Below are 19916 nucleotides of genomic sequence, written 5' to 3' on the forward strand. Positions count from 1 at the left end.
AATATTATAATAATAAAATCAAAATACTTAGAAAGCATACGCGATTATAAATTATAAAACCAGCCCGTCGTCGACGGAAATTGAAACCTTTTGACACATTATTATTATTAGGTACATTTATCGTTAATTTTTAAATCAATTAAGAAATTGATTTAAAATACAATTTTTTAATCAGCAAATTGATGATTTAATTAATTTATTTGCTTCAAACAAAAGTAGATTGTCATTACTTTTTGAATAAAATAATAAAATATGATGAAATAAAATTGTTTTTTGTTTAAGCTTTATTAAATTTTTTCTTATAAATATGATAACTAATTGTGTAATTTTTTTATTAACTTAAATTAGTTTTGCTTTTTAAAAAATTATTAATGATACTGTAATATTGATACTATTAACATTAAGTAGATGAAAGATGTAGCGGTAAATCTTCCCATAAGTATTTAGGTACTTGCAATTCCCCCCCCCTGAGCTACATTTCTACGGGCGTTCCTGCGAACGCATAGGTAATGTATTATTATGGTATTCAAAGGTCCGTCAGTTAGTCACCAGCTTATAGTGCACATTGAATTATTTGTTTTTGCCATTCAAGTTACTATCAACGTTCATCGTCGATATTGTTAATAATTAATGTTCAAATTGCATCAAGTAAGTACCTACTCATAATTTATTTACAAATAATATTGTGTAAGTATTCAAGATTCGTGTTAATATTTTCACTTTATGCTATCAATTAGATACCTATATAGGCAATAATAATACGCCATTCGGCAGCCGCACGGAAAAAAGTCGCCTATTACTATGTGACCGAGAGCCGTGTGTACTCCAAATTTATTTCCATCTTGTTGTAAATTTTCCTAGCTTTCTTTATAATATGTAAGTCAAGTGCTTCACCACCTTCCTGAACTCGATAAAAAAAAATTAAAAACAACAATTAATGACAAACGATTAACGCAAGAAATTTAGTCACCAGGGAGTTTGGACGGCTATTACTATGCAATGTTCAAAATTTTAAATGCTTTTAATAATTCCAAAATCGTTGTCATTGCACTATCTTGTGGTTGATTGGCTATACAAAAGTTTAGCCCTTGGTATCGAAACGCAACCGAATATACGGGCTTTCTTATCGCTAGTCGTCTGAAAAATAGTCACCTAGCTTTAGTCACCAAACTTCACACTCGTATAATATTAATACATACGACATATTGTCACTAAGGACAAAGACACTAAATCAACTATATCCTGTTACTAATTTATTACATTATTATTGTTCTATGATATTATATAACCACTGAGAGTTCTCCAACAAACTTCATTGAGGCAAAAACAAGTTTATAATTGTAGACTACGATTATTCTCAAAGGTAATCATAATAATTTCGATAACAGAAATATTAAGATTGAGCTGAAAATACAACAAATGGTGAACTAGAGATTGTGGGATTTCAGAATAAATAATATTATCTATTAATTATAATAATTTATTGATTATTTTTTATTAATATAAAAAAAAACGTGTTCGTGATAAGAACGCAGACTATGAGTATTCATTAAATAATTATAAAACGATATTGATGGAAGAGTGGTGAACTAGTAATGAAATAAGTAATAATAACTAAATTATTTTTTCATTAAAAAGAATATCAAAGGAAATACTTACATCATTTGTATAGATGGCAAATTACCTTTGAAGCATATATCTTATCTAATTTTTATCATACCTTAATATTTTCAGCATGTAAATTTTTAAGTTGACAATCTGACTAAGAACCAATATGATAATATATATATCACAACAAACAAAGGTTATTATTACTGATAAATGTTTGTAAAACAATGCTTATTAATTATTATTCAATATTTCAATTGTTTAAAATAATATAATAATTAAATAATCTATTATGTTAGATGTTTTTTAAATTATCTATTTAAAGTTGTAATTGAATTTATATTATTTACGGTTTTGTACAAGATATCAATACTATGAGTGAAACATTAAGAATATTAAAAAAACAGTCTAAAAAAAGGAAAGAAATGATTGCAAAAATAGTAAATTGAATAAATATTTAAATTATTGGTAAATATATAAAACTTTTTTTTTATTTACAGCTAGGTTTCTCAAATGTACAACAGTTAAGAGAAGCATTAAATCCTTATAGAAAGAAAAAAAATCAAACGCGCTCAATTAAAAAATATAATGCTAAAGTAACGAGTATAGAACCAACTTTTGAGGATTCAATACCATTTCTTAAAGATACAATATTGTATAATCCACACAATGATTATTGTCAGCATTTTATTGATACTGGTCAACGTCCACAAAATTTTATTAGAGATGTTCACATTGACAACAGATATGAAGAATTTCCTAAGCTAAAGGAATTAGTTCATTTAAAGGTATAGTACTTTTATAAATACTAAAATATTCTATAAAACCTAATGAACCGTTAAAATTAAATAATTAGTTTTTGTTGAAATAAATTATTACATTATTTTTTTTTAAATGACATGTTCGTACAGCTATAATAGTCATCTTTTGTAATGAGTCTAATAACTTTTGGAGACTAATTCTATACTATTATAAAATACATTGTATTACATAGGCACTAAATAGAACAATATCTTAAACAAAATATTGTACTAAAAGTCATTAAAATAAATGAAAATTACGAGTAAAATTAAAAATTATTTTATCTGACTATTAATATTTATATGAATTAATATTCATACTAAAGTGATACTAATAAGTAATAACATATCGATTTTGATTTTTTTTTTTTAATTTTACAATGTATACTTATTCTTTAAAATGTTTGTATTATAATTATTTGGTGTTCTAATAGGATCAACTTGTATTTGAAACTGCTGCTCCTCCAATGTTTCTAAAGTGTAATCTTAGCACATATAATTTAAAAAGTTTAAATGTTAAATTTGATGTTATACTTGTTGAACCACCTTTAGAAGAATATCAACAAACATTAGGTATAACCAGAAAAGATCTATGGAATTGGAAACAAGTGAGCTTCTTAAACTTATAATAACTAATTGGTAATATACTTATACCTACTTAAATAAGGAAGCATAAAGAATCACTAAAAATCTTATGAATCAATCTAATGGTTCCTAAAACATAATTTAGTAGCCTCTGATTGGTCCTTTGAATTTTAATTAACCATTGAATTTATTAATTTTTTATGCAACCCAGCATTAATAAGTATTGACATCTACTTGTTAGACAATCTAATAATATTTTAATAATCATTTTTATATGTACCCTCATAATATTAATAGGTAATGGACTTGAAATTAAATGAAATAGCTGCTCGTCGTAGTTTTATTTTTCTTTGGTGTGGTTCATCTGATGGTTTGGATAATGGTCGTGATTGTTTACGTCACTGGGGTTTTAGGCGCTGTGAAGATATTTGTTGGATTCAAACAAATATTAAAAATTCTAACCATTTAAAATGTTTGGAACCAAATGCTCTTTTCCAACGTACTAAGGTAATTTTTTATATCATAATTTCATTAAATTGTAATTTAATTTAATTGCATGTTATAACTATAGGAACATTGTTTAATGGGTATCAAAGGGACAGTCCGTCGATCTATAGATGGTGATTTTATTCACTCAAACATTGATACTGATTTAATTATTAGTGAAAAGAATGACTATGGTTCAATGGAAAAACCGGCAGAAATATTCAATATTATAGAACATTTTTGTCTCGGAAGAAGAAGGTAGTATACATAAATAGTATATATAAATTTATTTAAACACTTTTAATTCTATTTCTGTGTTTAAGATTACATCTATTTGGTTGCGATGGTAGTATACGTCCAGGATGGCTAACTCTGGGACAAGAATTGACTATTTCTAATTTCAACATTGATTTATATCAAAGTTATTTCATCAATGGTAAATTAACAACTGGTTGTACAAATCGTATTGAAGAATTAAGACCAAAGTCTCCTCCTTCTTTTAATAAATGCCAAAATAAATGAGAAAAGATTTTTTTTAAGAATAGAGAATAGAAGTATTAGAATAATATAACAATTATTAATTTAGTCTGATACTTTATTTATGCACTGATAACATATAAATATAAATTAAACATATTATTATATTTATATCATATTTTGAAAAAATTATTTATACATGTTAAAGGTGTAAAGTACTGTAGTAATCAGTGCCAAATGTGGTAGGGGGAAGTGAGTATATGAATAAAAGTGCTCTTAAGCATGTATTAATTATAACAAATTTCTTAACTTCTATAAAAAAAAAAATAATAATAATAATAAAACTTATTTAAAAATATATAATATTTTTCTTTAAACTATATTTCTCAGGTGTTGGCGTCTTTTATATATTTACTAAATCTTTATCAGTTTATTGGTCGATGACCAATGATAATAATTATATAAATTATTTTAATGTTGAATTGAAATACAATGTACGAATATACAGTAATATTATTTTAATTTCCAATAAATTATGCTAATAAATTAAAATAAAGATGTTTTTAATTTATGTTTAAGCATAATATTGACATGTTGTATACCAGTTATATATTAGTGGTTCCCAACCTTTTTAACACTACAGATCACCATCAATTTTAGACATTATTTTTTCTTGTAATCAAGAATCAATTTTTTCACACATTTTAGAATTTAGATTGTGAATTAATATACTATAGTAAAATTCCTTATAGCTTGCATTATAGTAATGCTAATTATTGTTCAAGTTTAACTAAAAGTTTTACATTTATTAACTATTTAACAAAAATTAATATTATAAAAAAATGTTTATCATATTATTATTCCTATCAAAGGCAAATTAAAATTATAAAATTACAAGTTAATATGATTTTTAGCTTACATTTCCTTTACTAACAAAGATATTAAATTAATTAAACTAATATAAAATAAGAATAAAGTATATTTTTAAATTTTATAGATATGGCTTGCAGACCATATGTTAACCATTTATGTGAACCATATAAAAACTATGGTTTCAGTAAAAATATTTGTAATTTTAAAATATACATAGTTTTAAATTTTTTAATGTTAGCACCCGGCATATTACATAGCTCCATGTAAGAGCTGCGCATTTTATTAACCCCGGCCATCAAATATTTTTTTAATCCTAATACAGCACTGATAATAATAAAGCCAAATCATAAGTGGTTTGAATTAGCTGAAACTTAAATAATAAAATATAGTCTGTAAATCTTAAATATTTATTGAATGCAGCCCAATTATTACATAAATTCAAAGATCCAAGACAATATCTTCCGACATTTTTCGTGAACTAATGACAGACAAAATTCCCTATTTATTTATTTTATAGTTGTAATTTAAAAACCTTAAATAAATTATAGATTATGTATACACATACAATGTTTAAAATATAATATTAATTGTATTAATATTAATATATGTAATATGTTTAAGTGTTTATACTAAAAATATAACAAGCAAATATGTATTAACATAGTTTGATTAATTTGATGTAACTGTTATTTGACAATAAAAAATAATCTGGCACCATAATTAATTAGATCTGTCTCATAATTTGCACACCATGTGGAATTTTTACTAAACAACTATTGATGGATCAACAAAGACTAAAAATGTAGCTAAAAATTTTAACGATAAGTTTAAAAATTAATTCAGACTGAAAATCTTAACATTTGTACGTTTATTAAAGCTCTACAAATGAGCAATTCAATAACTATTACTTATTAATTATTAAATTGAACAATAGAAGTAATAATAAACAAACGAATAATGATTCACAATCATAAATTAATATTATAATAATTTATTAAAAAAATTACTCAGTCCAAATTCTTAAAAATTGTTAGTGAAACATTAAATTATTATTAACACAAATATTATTTTTAAATTATATATTGTACATTTTTAAATTATTTAAATTAAGAATTTCTTTAGTTTATTATTATTACTTGTTTTACTTATTATACATAAAAATATGAATGAAATAAACTTGGAAATATCATAATATGCTATCAAAGAACCATAAGTAATAATATTCCTAATCATACCTTTAAAAATGTACATTTATATTGAATGTGGATGAATTGAATGACTTGATTCTACTGTGTAAAATTTGTTTTTTAAAAGTACACTATAGGCAATTTTCTAAGTATATGATATCATAAAACATAAAATATAATATAATTATATTTGTCTAATCCAGTAATAAAGCTAGAAGTATGATATGTAATTAAATTTCTACATTGATATTTCCTTAATAGAATAAACTATGTTTTATAAATATATCAATTATAACTATAGTATTTCACAATTTCATCATTTATTAATATAATTTATAAAATTTAACACAATGAATTAAGTTCATAAGATTCTATTATATTTTATACTGTACAATTATTGATTTAATAGATAAGACAAAAATATTACTAAATGTAGTAAAAAATAATTGAGTATAGTACAATGTTTTTACATATAATCTATTTATATATTTATATATGTATTTATTAAACAGTAAAATGAATAAATTATAATATTTAATTTTAAATATAAATCAATCACTTAAGTTTATTTACTATAACATATTGTTAATACAGATTGACTTGAGTGTTTATACAATATTATATTCACTACTAACTTTTTGACTCAAATTTTTTGCTTTATTGTTAACTATTTTTTTATTCATTATGCATACGTGTATTAAGTATGGAATTTATCTAAAGTATCAAACAATAGTTCTTAAATAAATAGTATAAATTAAAATTAAAATTAAGTGTTCATTTATTAATTTGATTTTAAATTATCTTAATTATTATTCCAAACATTTTGTAATTTGTAATACCTAATGGTTTGACTAATTACATAATTAATCAAGATTATTAAATTGAGAAAAATATATTTCTTAAATTACATAGCTATACACCTAAGAAAAATAAATATTTAAATACTTTAAAAGAATATGTATATGAAAATTTACAAATCATAAATTGATATCATTTTTATACTCGTATAAAGTTTTGATGAAAACACGACAATATTATTTTAGTTGTGAAAATAAAGAAACTTAATGTTTGAAAGCTGATTGTAAAAAAGTTACCAATGAAACAAAGAATTTGAGTCTTTGTACTATGCTTTGTACACCAAAAAAAATATTAATACACTTAATATTACTAAGATACAGCATATTTAATTTATTTACAACTCAATTATACACTAAAAATAAAAATATAATAAACATTTTTTTCGGTTCAAACATTCTTGTTTTTATTATTTTTTACTAAAATAAAGCCGTTATTAGTTTTAAAACTTGTAAGTATTAATTGATTATAATAATTTGATAATATAAAGTTCCACTAATTTACATTTTTAATATTTAAATGATGAATTTCAACTATTCAATATAAGTTTTATTAAGTACAGACTATTTTTATTTCTTTTTTAGAGAAAGTAATTCCATAAATCATTACTATATATTTTTATATTCCTATTATAGTTTATTTAGTCAGCAACACAAAAGCTTGGCAGCATACTACTTCACCTACCTATCATACTCTAACTAGTATCTATAGATTCTCAACTACTCCAGAACATTTACATAATAGGTGTATAACAGGTAATTTTTATGTAATGTGGTACATTTATGATACCAAATGATATAAAATGACTGGCTAGTAATGCAGTCACTTACCAGATTTTGTGTCACTAATTATACATTACTTAAATAATAATACACAATATTAGTATATATGGTTTTAATTTGGAGAGACTGAGATATTAAATTTCAATAAACAAAACTCAATTCTTTTGGAAATTAAATAAAAAATAACTTAATTTAAATTTTAGCAATAATGAAAAAAGATGGAAAGTAATAAATAAGATAATACAAAGAAAAATTTTGTAAATTATATTATAGTCTAGGGTTAGTTGATATTAATTAGTTGATTACTATACAAAATAAAATGTAACAATAGTATAGATGATTATACATATAAACATATAATATACAGAATGAATGTTTTATCATACAATACTCATTATTTCAATATCTATAAATTTTAAATTTTAATCTATAAAAGAAATTATTACATAATTTCTAGTCTAAGTAAATCAAAATTAAAAAAAAAAATTTATTACTATTTATATTTTTTAATGACAACATACATTTTTAATTTCATATATTACAACTAAATATTTTTTCTAGTATCTAATAAATAAAAATAAAAATTCAGATGAGTAATTAATGAGTTATAACTTATAAGTATTTAAAGTTTAAGTGAATGAAGCAGTAAACCAATATTTTGCAAAATATCTCTATATCAATCCATTTTGTTCAGCTAGATTTTGAGTATTACTTATAAATTACTCTTCTAAATTTTGATTATGTATTGAGATACTTAACTAAAAAGCATTCTATTTTAAAGTATTATATTAAAAATGTATTTTGTCATTCAAAAGTAAAAGACTTAAAATATTAAGTTTAATTTTGACTATAAATTATGTGATGAAATATTTATAGTTTTGAAACAATGTGTTGTTAGATAAAAGATTTGGCTAGTAAATACAAACATATCATTTTTGAAATTATGTTTTAACATAATAATAATGAAGTTTAATGTCAATATGACACAACTAGTATATACTAGTACTTATCATAATAAAATGAGTTCTAATATAATTATATACTACGTTATAATATTATTTATAGTAAGTCTCAGTATTTTTTTTATCTTCCTCCCATAGATAATTATATTTATTAAGTACAAAGTGAAAAAAAATAAGTCTAAAATTATTTAATTAAGTTTTTTTAATATCAATGTTTTATACTTATCATAAATGTATAATTATAAATTGATAAGAAAACAATACTAATGAAGGTATTTTGTCATTAATAGTTCATGAATTGAGTTTTTTCATTACAAATATTGATGAATTTTTAATTGGATTTTATGAATGACAAAATAATTTTGTCTAAAAAAATTTAGGAGTAAATTGTCTGAAATCATATTAAATCTTTAATTGTCTTGCGTACGTCTTTCAATATTTCTTTTAACTTTTTAAATGTCCCTATAGCATTTGGTAAGTTTTCATGATCTACCATATCAACCATTCCTTTAGCAAAATTTTCATGAGTTGGTCGGTTTCCATAAGAAGAAAAGTTTTTGAGAACTGGAGTGCCAAGGATTTCAGATTTAACGTCACCAAATTGCCTTTTTGATGTTGGTGTTGAGGTCAATTCATTGTCCATAGTTTTTGAATCAGAGAAATTTGTTTGGGAATCATTTTGAGTATCTATACAACTTTCAAAGGACTTTGAATTATTTTGCTCATCAATTTCCGGCACTATTGCATTAGATGGAACCTTAAAATTAAAAATTGTATATTAATATACTCTTAAGTAAATTAATGTTACCTACCCATTACTTGTTACTATAAAGATATCATTTTATTATTAAATATAAGATAACTTTCCTATTACAACTTAAATTCATTATGTATGGCTAGTTATCACAATAACTAATAAATAAAATGTATAAGTTTAAAAAAATAAAATATTAATTAAAACACCAAGAATAATATTAATCATTTTTCACATAAATAAATAGCAATTATTAATTATTTTTGCCATAATATTAAAATCTAACTTTGAACTTAATGAATTAATATTTGAACAAAATATTAATAAAATATTAACATTAAATTTAAGTCTCACCTCATCTTCATTATTTTCTGGTTTACTTTCATCTTCTGTAATTTCTCCATCTTCTGGCGATGAGGGTGGTCCATCTTTTAATTTTTCATTAATTTTTAAATCCAAGGTATTTCCTTCAGTTGAATATTCTAAATTTTTTAAATATACATGTTATTAAAATTATAAAGAAGTAATTAAAAATGATAAAAATAAATAATAACATAATACTGAAGTTTGTGTGATATGATAGCTATTTGCGTGAAAAAATTGATAATTAAATAGGAATATGTTTTTAGCAATTACTCTAAGTATATAATGAATAAAATGCATTATATTGACTATAAAATAATATACATAACTAGACCATTATATATGTATATACTATAAATAGTGTCATTAATATTTTAAATACCTAAATTCTGAAGCATGAGATATTTTGATTCTAGAACCATTGTTATTTTGTTTAATAAACATTTTATGAATAGATTAAATTTTAATAATGTGTTTTTTTTGCATCCAATATTCATGGAAAAAGAATAAAAAATACAGAATAATATTATTGAATAAATGAAGAATTTGCAAATATTATATTTTAACTAATTTTTATAAATAAAAACGTAGAACCATTTAAAGTTGACTTTTGAATACAATATTTTATAGTTACTTTCAAATTTAATACCATAATATAACATTATGGCCTTATCTGACTAACATACAACACAGAACATTTTTGTTTAGAAAACCTATTATGTGTTGTTACTTTTAATATTAAGAGTAAATAGACCTATTATCTAAGTTCAAGGTAAGAGCATTGGATATTTTTGATATTTTAAATTATTAGCAAAACATGAGTGTTGTAAATATTTCAAGTTAAAAATACTTATATCTAGCTTAAAAATTAAAATATAGATAGAAAAATAACCAATACTAAAGCACAAATGACATGAATAATTTTTATAATTTTATAATCAACTTAAAGTAAAATGACTATGAATGACCTATTACGAAAATTATAAATAATAATAATTTTAAAGGTTTGATATATTGGTTTTAAATATTATTATAATTTTACATAATTTTAAATTTTAAAATAAAAATATAAATTTAAATAGATATTAAATTATTTTCTGACAATATTCCTACAAATTGATGTCGTAACCTCAAAAATTTTATTCTCTATCATTTTGATAATAGGTAATTTTACTCAAAGAATACTTAAAAATATTTTTTTTAAAAATGATTTTGATTTATGTTGTGTGTAGGCTAAAGATAGAAAACAAGCAGTAAGCTGACATCATTTAAATCATTACCATTTTTGGTAGATGCAAAACATGTATTTTGACTACTAGCTCCAGACGACAATGGTATTCCATTATTACCAACTTGGCCAGTTTTTAATCTTTTAAACATATGTTTAAGGCTTTGCTCAGGATTATAATCAGGACAACCAAATGCTTTCGCTTCCTAAAAAAATTCAATAAATATCACATATTACAAATTATCAAAAAGTGAACAAGAAAAATAAATTTGTAATTATGAAATATATACATAATTAATTTAACTAATTAGTTTACTTATACAAATAAGTAAAAAAAAAAATCATACATCAATAACATCTGGTGGACAAGGTGCATTAAATCCAGGATATTCGTGTAATTTTCTTTCATTAATATTGCAATGGAAGTAATCATTTGTTCCATTTTCTCTGCCAGGAAGAGGTAAACCTAAAAGAAAAAAAACATTAATGTTTGTTAGGATTGAACTGATAATTTTAAATGACTAAGAAATTCACAAATTATAAAAATCAAATAGTGTATTAAATAATATCAATAATATCAATAGGGTTGTTTCTGTCTAAAAATATACGACTTCGTTTAACATATTCATAGTTACCAATATTATAATCAAATCTAACACTAATATAATTAATGTATATATATAATAGAACCTCAGTTACGTAAAATATATACCCTGTATTATTTGAAAATTAATACATATCAATTAATGTATCTGTGCGTTCTATTATCCTGACGTACTAGTTAGTACACCAATTTTATTATTTTTGTCACAATTTATTATTAGTATAATATAAATATAATATGTACCCTATAGTCATTTTTCTTTACAATAAAATAATAAGAAATAATATAGTACCTACGTACCAAAAATACATTGCATATTAAATATAAAATATAAAATTACATAAACAACATTTAAAAAATCCCCAGTATCTGAACATTCCGAACTAGATGTGATCCTTAATTAGTTTGGATAATAGAAATCAAACTATACTGAAAATATGGATAATACAATGAAACTTTAATTTAACAAAATTTTCTATTTGACAAATTATTATTGACAACTATCACCTTTATTGTTAATCATATGTTAATTCTATTTAATGAATAAATTTTATTATTCTCCATGAGACTTAATTAAATAGAAGTGTCACTGTACTTATTTAATTACGATTAGACATGCTATTTCAAAGAATTTCAAGATACTAATTTATCTGGTTTAATTTTATATGTATTAAAATTAAAAATATTTATTTTTAAAATTCAATCCAAAATTATTTTAAAACTTATCCACTTCTATGAAGTATTTGAATACTAATATAAAGTAAAAAGGATTTATAATTACATTCGTTAGGTGTAGTATATATTGAAATTCCAGAATATTCTTCTCTAGCTTCTTCTAGCCATCCACTAGGATAACCATGTTCACGCATTCTGTAGATATGTATTGGGAGTCCATTTTTAGGAACACCCAATGCATTTAATAAACTATCACTTAATTTACCAGGTGTTAAATCACTCCATAAAGTTTTAGTTCCTGCTATAAAGTATCGTACATTTTTATGATTTCCATATCTAAATTATAACAAACAATATTTACATATTTACAATTTTATAAAATATTTATTTGAATAGGTATATAAGTAAAATATAATTTTAAAGCTTATAAACAAAACAAAATTTAGGTAACCCTTAGAATTTTTTTTAAGTTACCGATTTTTGAAGTTTCTACCACCAGAATTTTGTTGTTGTTGTTTTTGCATAAGAAAAGTCTGTCGGTTTTTTGTAATTTTCCATTGAACTCTAGGTTCTGGACAATTATGCAACGAATGATCTACAGAATTACAATTCCAACATGAATTCTGTCTTTGTGCACCAAAATTATTTTTTCCACATTTATTTTTATTAAACGAACTCTAGAACAAAAAATATGTTTCTGTAATAAATAGAATCTTATTATAATTTCTTAAATTCTACTACTTTAATAAATATAATCTTGTACTTAAAATAAAATATTATACAAACATATTATCAGTAAAGTTTATTTAAAGTTCCAAAAACTGAATTTGGTATTATTATCCAAGTAATAAAGTTAAAAATACTATTACTAAATCAATTTTTTTGTTCAAAAGCATTTTAAGTTAGTATAAAATGTAATTAAAAAAAAAAAAAAATTAATAGTAAAACCACGTTGAAATTGAAATTTTGAAAAACATTAAATAACTAAACAGAAACAATATTTTATCAAAAATGTTTTGATATTTTGTGCCAATTAAAAATTCATTAGTTGTAGAAATTTAAATCATTCTAGGTACTATTACATAAATTATAATTTCCTATACACGATGAAATATTCAAAATATTTAAATTAATTATATATGTATATACCTATATTTGAAATATTGAAAATATATAGCTAGATATAATTTTTGTTAGTATTTGGAATTAGAATTTAAATTTTATAAATATATTATTTTTTAATATTACATGTGATTTATTTTATATTCTTACAAAATAGTCTTCAAACTAAGTATAAAAATTATTTATTGTTGATTTCAAAATTAACAGATCCATTACAGTTATTTACTTAATTATTAAGTAAACTTGATACCTACTGAAGAAAGTACCCACTTTATAATTGTTTTTAAGGGGAAAATAATAATTTTTTATAATTAAAAGTGTATTCATTATTTGAATAAAAATATAACAAACAATACAAAATTATATTTGATATAGGTATATTAGCTTTATTTCCTGAAAAACAAACATTTCTGTAAAAGATTTATATCCTATTCAATATTATTTTATATTTAATATTATTAATGATTAATTGAATAAATTATACTAAAACTGGGTGAATCATACTTAACAGCATTATGAAAAAATATGTTCCATTCAATAGTTTTACTTATTAATTAAGTTAATGATTAACATTAAATGATTTTAAACATAAGTACTAAATAGTAAATTATTAAATCTAAATTTAATTTGACTTTAAAACTTGAAATATCTAAAGAAAACTACTGACAATAATATAAATATTAAATAATTTAAATATGATAAGTAATTACCTCGTATTCTATCGGACGATTTAGCCTAAAGTTTTTAGTTCTGTCTATAACAAACAAAGGTTCACTTTCTTCTTTTGATTCCAACTCATTAGTTTCTGGATAATAATCTTGTTCTAAATCATCAGAAGATCCCGAACCATCGTATGGTCCAGAATTATCATATAGTTCTGAATTATCATAAGATCTTGGATAATCATACGGTTCTGTACCACTGTACCCTGGTTGTAGACTTAATTCATCAATATTATCATTCTTAGTAGTTTCATATTCCATAGCCTCATTGTTTTCACTCATGTTGAATGATAACTGAATACTACTATAACAAATACACAAATACCATATTATTAATATAGTGAGTAGTGATATTATTCGACTAATTGTATTATACAAAAAAAATAAAACATTATTGTTGCTTGTTACAGTTGTACTCATTGTTATGCTATCTACACAGAAATTTGTACCAACACAGGATCTCTACATAGGAGACCGAATTTAAATTATGAAACATTGTTAAAAAGTTGAGTATAGTTAAATAGAATAAAATAGTCATACAATCATTCTGAATGGCAATTAAAAAGTAATAATTTTTCTTTACTAAGATACTAAACCCACACGTGCTGTCTTCATCTTACAAACATTCAACATAGCAAATTTGCATTCAGTAGAACTGATATTATGTTGTTAACTTTAATATTTTAATGAACTGACATATTATCAAACTTAAAACTAATAAAAAAATCTGTTATCTACTGTTGTTTTTTATATTTTATTTTTTAAGTATTCTATTAATATCAATAATTTAGTATATTAGACCTCATAACTCGCTTAAAAATTAAAACATCATAAAACATGTACGCAAATTTGTTATATTGAATGTTTGTAAGACACATGTAGTGTCTTCTTAATTAAATAAATTAACTAAGATATATTAAGAATTTATAATTTATAACAACTAAAAGTTATTTATTACAGCACTTAGTTAACTAATTAAGTAAGGATACAGATACTTTTTTTCTGTAAAAAATTGTTAGTATCTGCCAACTATTATTTGCGATATAATAAAATGTGTATAGGTATATACATTAATCCTATATGACGTATTAAGAAGTGTATTTTTATCTATTTCCACATAGATATCAGTGTCATACATTAATAAAAAAAACTATGAAGTACATAATAATATAATTATTTTGTAGTTATTATATTAGAAAAGTACTTTTGCTACAATCATAGGTATATTTCACAAAAATCCATAGTGAATAAAATGCAAAATTATTTCTCAAATCACAAGGCGCATATTGGATGAAGAGTTCAGGACTAAAATATATCATTGGATACTATGTGCAAAGTTGATGGTATTCTGTACCCTCAAGATGTAGATTCAAATTATATCGGCTCCAAAACATCCCATCCCAAAGTCCCAAACAAGAACAAAACTTACCATCAAAACATAAAACAAACAGCACCTAACGAACTGACTGGACTGACACACACAGTTTAAAATATTCGTATTACAACAATTACCGATGAATAAAGCACTCGCCAGACACCTAATCATATTTATTATCAATATTATCGCCACAAACAGCGACTGACTTATCACGATATCACAGTATCAATAACAACAATAACACACCGGTATACCAAGTCATTCTGAATTAATCTATTAATATTAGGTATTTGTTACAAAAAAAATTAGTAAGTTATAAATTTTCAAAAGAATTTTGTCAAATACTTGTAGTTTAGTTTTTGAAGTCAACATAAACAATGAATTAATATCTGTAGATAAATAATATTTGATTTTTTTTTCTCCTGTTCTTGATGTTATCTGACGGCCGATAGCTTTATCAAATTGTTCTTCGATTAATAAATATTTTTTATGATAAATACATGATACTAATTTTTGAGTGATTTTCCTCTAATCAGATACGGTCAATACTGAATACATATTTTGTACTTTCAGGTTTCCATTGTATTACGATAACTTCATGTAAACGTATTCTTGTAAATACTACAAATTATTAATGCACTTTAATATATTTTATGATATTAATAGAAAGTTTTAAAAAAAATAAAACATAAGTGTCGAGTGTTTGGGTTATTTCTGATTTATACTCTCAAAAAACCAATAATGACAACGCCAATACAGTTTGATTCAAATACTATGAGAGGTAATAAATTATTATGAATTATGATGTTTACGCTGTTAGCAAATAATGTTTATATTTTTGTTGTTATAGAAACAAATAAAAATAAAGAATACTTATTTTTCAAATTCCATAATATATGAGTAATACAGATGTCATTAATTCGATATGTTAACTCTTTCGAAAATATTCATATTTCATATTATGAAACATTTGATTTTTGATAATTTATTTAAATTAATTATAACTAAAAATTCAAGGGATTTTAATACATTTTAAATTGCCGGTAAATTAAATATAGGCTTGTTTAAGTATAATATGTCAATATGTAGAAGATATCTTAAAGACTTATTAATTATTACCTCTAATTAAGACAATTAAGTTATTTAAATTTTTAACTTAATAAGGTTAAACTGTATACATACAGTCTAATACAGAGGTTCTCAACTTTTTTATATTCTGATATCACTTACAAATTTTGAAAATGCCCTTTTACCACTTAAACTGTAGATACATATATTATATTATTTATAATTAATAATAATAATAATTAATTTCTTCCATGTCTCATACAATTAGTTGAAAATCATTGGTTCTAGATAACAATTCAAAGACTTGATATATGGTGCATGTAACCCAATATATTCGTAAACAAATGAAAATTGTAATGAAGTTAATATTTTAGATAATTTTTTAATTTAGTCTAATATAGATTTATAGTATAGTTGATAATATGTTTATAACATTTTAATACTATTTCAATTTTCTTTTAAATTATTTTAGTTATTTTGGCTGAAATTCTGGAATCTCTGACAACTTGTGAAAATGCATTGAATTTAGAAGATGCTAAAAGTAAGGCTGGTAACGATATGCTAAAAGTAATGCAGTATGTATATCCAATAGTTATTAGTACTCAAATGGACGTAATAAAAAAATATGGGCTTCCTGAAGGACGAGAAGGTAATAAAAAGTATAATGTACCATTAAATTTATAATATACCATAAAACACTAAAATATAGTGATATACTAATCTAAAGTTTTAATTAATTATTATTTAAGTAAAAATTCATCACAAATATTTGTGTAGATAATTTTATTAATGAGTATAAATAGTGATTGAAGTGAATAGCATGAGCATATTTTTAAATTTAATTTGTCCATTCTACCATCTATTTTAACAAAAAAAAAGGTATTTCTCTGAATAAATTATGACTTAAAAAAATATTAAAAAATTGAACTACTTTAGTTGTAATTTATATTTTAGATTCTAAGTAAAGTAGTAAATATTACAATGATTTCATTATGATATTTTTTTTTTTAGTTGAAAAAATTCTTAAATTTCAATTATGAGAGTGGTTTTAAATAACAAATTGGATCTAGTTTGTACTTTTAAGAAATCAAATTTAAAAATAAAGTAAAATGAGAATTTTGTATGCAAATCAAATTTTTGACAAAAGATTTTATTTTTTTGTTGTAATTAGAAAACGAATAACCTTATATATCAGATTTTAAACAAATGTTTATGTGACCATCTTTTTTTTACTCATTATAAAATATTCAAAATAATATGACACTTATTATTTAGTAGTATTACTAATAATAAAATAAATTACTTTACCTTTTAAAAATATCAGGAAAAAAAGCTTACAAATATTATAGGCTTAAACATGTAGCTAAAAAATGGATATTATTATGATAATTAATATGCATTTTAATTTAACGACCTCCAAACCAGATTTAATAATTTTTTTTTTTTAGTTATTGTTAATTATACATTTTTATTTTTTGCAAAAACATAGAAGTACCATTTTTTTTTTATATATAATTAAACTACTTTTAACTTGGTTGCATTCATGCATTATAATTATTTAATAAATATCATTGTTTTTTAGCTATAATAAAACAAAATACACACATGTGCACACAGAGAATAATATACTCAAACTTAAACTGCGCTTCAACTGATAAAATAATAACTAATAACAATAAAGTAGATTTGAGTATAAATTCATTTATAAAAAACAAATATTAATATATCTTATTTGAAACATGACTATTTTATTCTACATTTTTTATTTTATCCTAATTTATCATACAGTACCTATATGCCTGTATTGACTACAAAAACATTGTATTTATTTTCTTTTTTTAGGAATTATAAAATTTACCAGAAGTGTAGTTGCATTTGAAAAAGATGATAGAGTAGTAGCTGATCTTCACCGCCAGATACGATCTTTTTATTTGCCACCAGTCAATGTTTCAAGTGCTGTAACCTCACATGTGTAGATTTAATTATTTAATTCATAAGAAACACTAGTAATACTAAGTTGAAGTTAAAATAATTTTTTAAATATGTTATAAGAAATTACTTAAGAATATATCATAATTTAATTTTTCTTCATTATTGATAACCTAAATTTGTATTTAATCAATTTTTAATTTTTTACAATTTATAAATAAAGTATTGAAATCGACTAATAAATTAATAGACATGACAATTAAATCATTTTTTATTTTTGTTACAGCCTTTTAGATCAAATAATCTGATTCCTTTCATTATAGTTTTGTTATTAGTTTATTATTTTTTGAATTTCTTTTAAACATTTCATTCAATAAGTTATATTATACTTACTTTACATTTAAAAGTTATTGTAATGGTTTTAGTTTCAAATATTTGAAATGAAAGCTGAGTTTATTATTAGCAAAACTAAAATGGATAATGTATGTTTACATAGTAATTAACAATTATAGATAAGAATTTATTTTTTTATTAATTTCTTATAAACATATTATTCTATATGTTATAGAATAAATAATGAATATTTAAAGCTTATTGTATTAGTTTTAGTTTCAAATGGTTGAAATGAATACAGAGATTTTTATTAGCAAAATTCAAAGGATAATGTATGTAAACTTACATATTAATAAAAATAAATAAAAGTTCATTTTTACATTCCTCTTTATATTTCATTTTATAAGTGAAATTTTACTTATTCTGTATTTAAAGTTCATAACAACGGTTTTAGTTTCAAATGTTTGAAATGAAAGCTGAGTTTTTTATTACATTTCAATTAGGTTTTAATAATTATCTTGGTAATAACTAATGTAACTATATTTCTTGGTTATTAAAACCGTAATGCATAAACCAAACTCATATATAGTAACTTCACCTATGGTGTATGGCTGTCACCATAAAATTTATAAATATATATCAAAATTTGAGAGAAAAATAACCATTTATATAGTTATTTTAATCACATTTTTTTCGGATTAGTGTCATCTATTCATCTATAATTTAATGTGAGAGCCAAGAGATGCCTTATATATGGTGTGAGATTATAACAATTGTTAGTTATGTCTTAATTATACATATATATCACCATTTTGTACATGATATAGGTTAGATTAAAATATTGTAAATATTATAATAACTAATTCCTAAAAACTCATTATTTAAAAAATTATTAACATTTTTTAAGTTGTGGATATTTAAATATCTATTTAATATTAACAAACTATAAAGTTATTTGTAATAACAATTTTTAATAAAGTTGGATGTTTTAGTTTTTATTATTATCAGGTATACATTATTTTATTGAAGTTTTTAGAATCATACATCCTAGCATGTTGCTATTACCATTTTTAATTTCCAAAGCAGAAAATGTATACATACAGAAGATTCCGCTCTATGTGGGCA

At 22.3% G+C, this 19916-nt stretch overlaps 3 protein-coding genes across 7 annotated transcripts; 2 read left to right on the forward strand and 1 right to left on the reverse strand.

Annotated features, from left to right (window-relative positions):
• The first annotated feature begins 519 nt into the window (after positions 1 to 519).
• On the forward strand, positions 520 to 4127 carry LOC114128995 (N6-adenosine-methyltransferase non-catalytic subunit-like). 2 transcript variants are annotated; one of them, XM_027993611.2, is made up of 6 exons: positions 520 to 648; positions 2109 to 2396; positions 2843 to 3016; positions 3291 to 3500; positions 3565 to 3737; positions 3803 to 4127. In XM_027993611.2, exons 1-6 carry the CDS (start codon positions 631 to 633, stop codon positions 3999 to 4001), a joined length of 1062 nt encoding a protein of 353 aa, XP_027849412.1. In that variant the 5' UTR covers positions 520 to 630; the 3' UTR covers positions 4002 to 4127. The 2 variants fall into 2 exon arrangements, with proteins under 2 accessions (XP_027849412.1, XP_027849411.1); XM_027993610.2 differs by lacking the exon at positions 520 to 648 and adding an exon at positions 1814 to 2048.
• A 1088-nt stretch (positions 4128 to 5215) lies between these two features.
• Positions 5216 to 15906, reverse strand: LOC114128996 (zinc finger CCHC domain-containing protein 8 homolog). Of its 4 annotated transcripts, none has more exons than XM_050206358.1 (8): positions 15807 to 15906; positions 14072 to 14384; positions 12714 to 12916; positions 12346 to 12575; positions 11308 to 11426; positions 11013 to 11166; positions 9724 to 9851; positions 5216 to 9372 (listed from the first exon to the last, which is right to left on the reverse strand). In XM_050206358.1, exons 2-8 carry the CDS (start codon positions 14363 to 14365, stop codon positions 9013 to 9015), a joined length of 1488 nt encoding a protein of 495 aa, XP_050062315.1. In that variant the 5' UTR covers positions 14366 to 14384; positions 15807 to 15906; the 3' UTR covers positions 5216 to 9012. The 4 variants fall into 4 exon arrangements, with proteins under 4 accessions (XP_050062315.1, XP_050062314.1, XP_027849414.2 ...); XM_050206357.1 differs by having other exon boundaries at positions 14072 to 14387; positions 15807 to 15905; XM_027993613.2 differs by lacking the exon at positions 15807 to 15906 and adding an exon at positions 15513 to 15651 and having other exon boundaries at positions 14072 to 14387.
• Positions 15907 to 16013: 107 nt separating this feature from the next.
• Positions 16014 to 19795, forward strand: LOC114128997 (protein C10). Its single transcript, XM_027993615.2, has 3 exons — positions 16014 to 16242; positions 17002 to 17178; positions 18372 to 19795. The coding sequence occupies exons 1-3, from the start codon at positions 16203 to 16205 to the stop codon at positions 18503 to 18505; spliced, it is 351 nt and encodes a 116-aa protein (XP_027849416.1). The 5' UTR covers positions 16014 to 16202; the 3' UTR covers positions 18506 to 19795.
• The last annotated feature ends 121 nt before the right edge of the window (positions 19796 to 19916 follow it).

The sequence above is a fragment of the Aphis gossypii genome, chromosome X (assembly GCF_020184175.1).
Source record: "Aphis gossypii isolate Hap1 chromosome X, ASM2018417v2, whole genome shotgun sequence".
Lineage (NCBI taxonomy): Eukaryota > Metazoa > Arthropoda > Insecta > Hemiptera > Aphididae > Aphis > Aphis gossypii.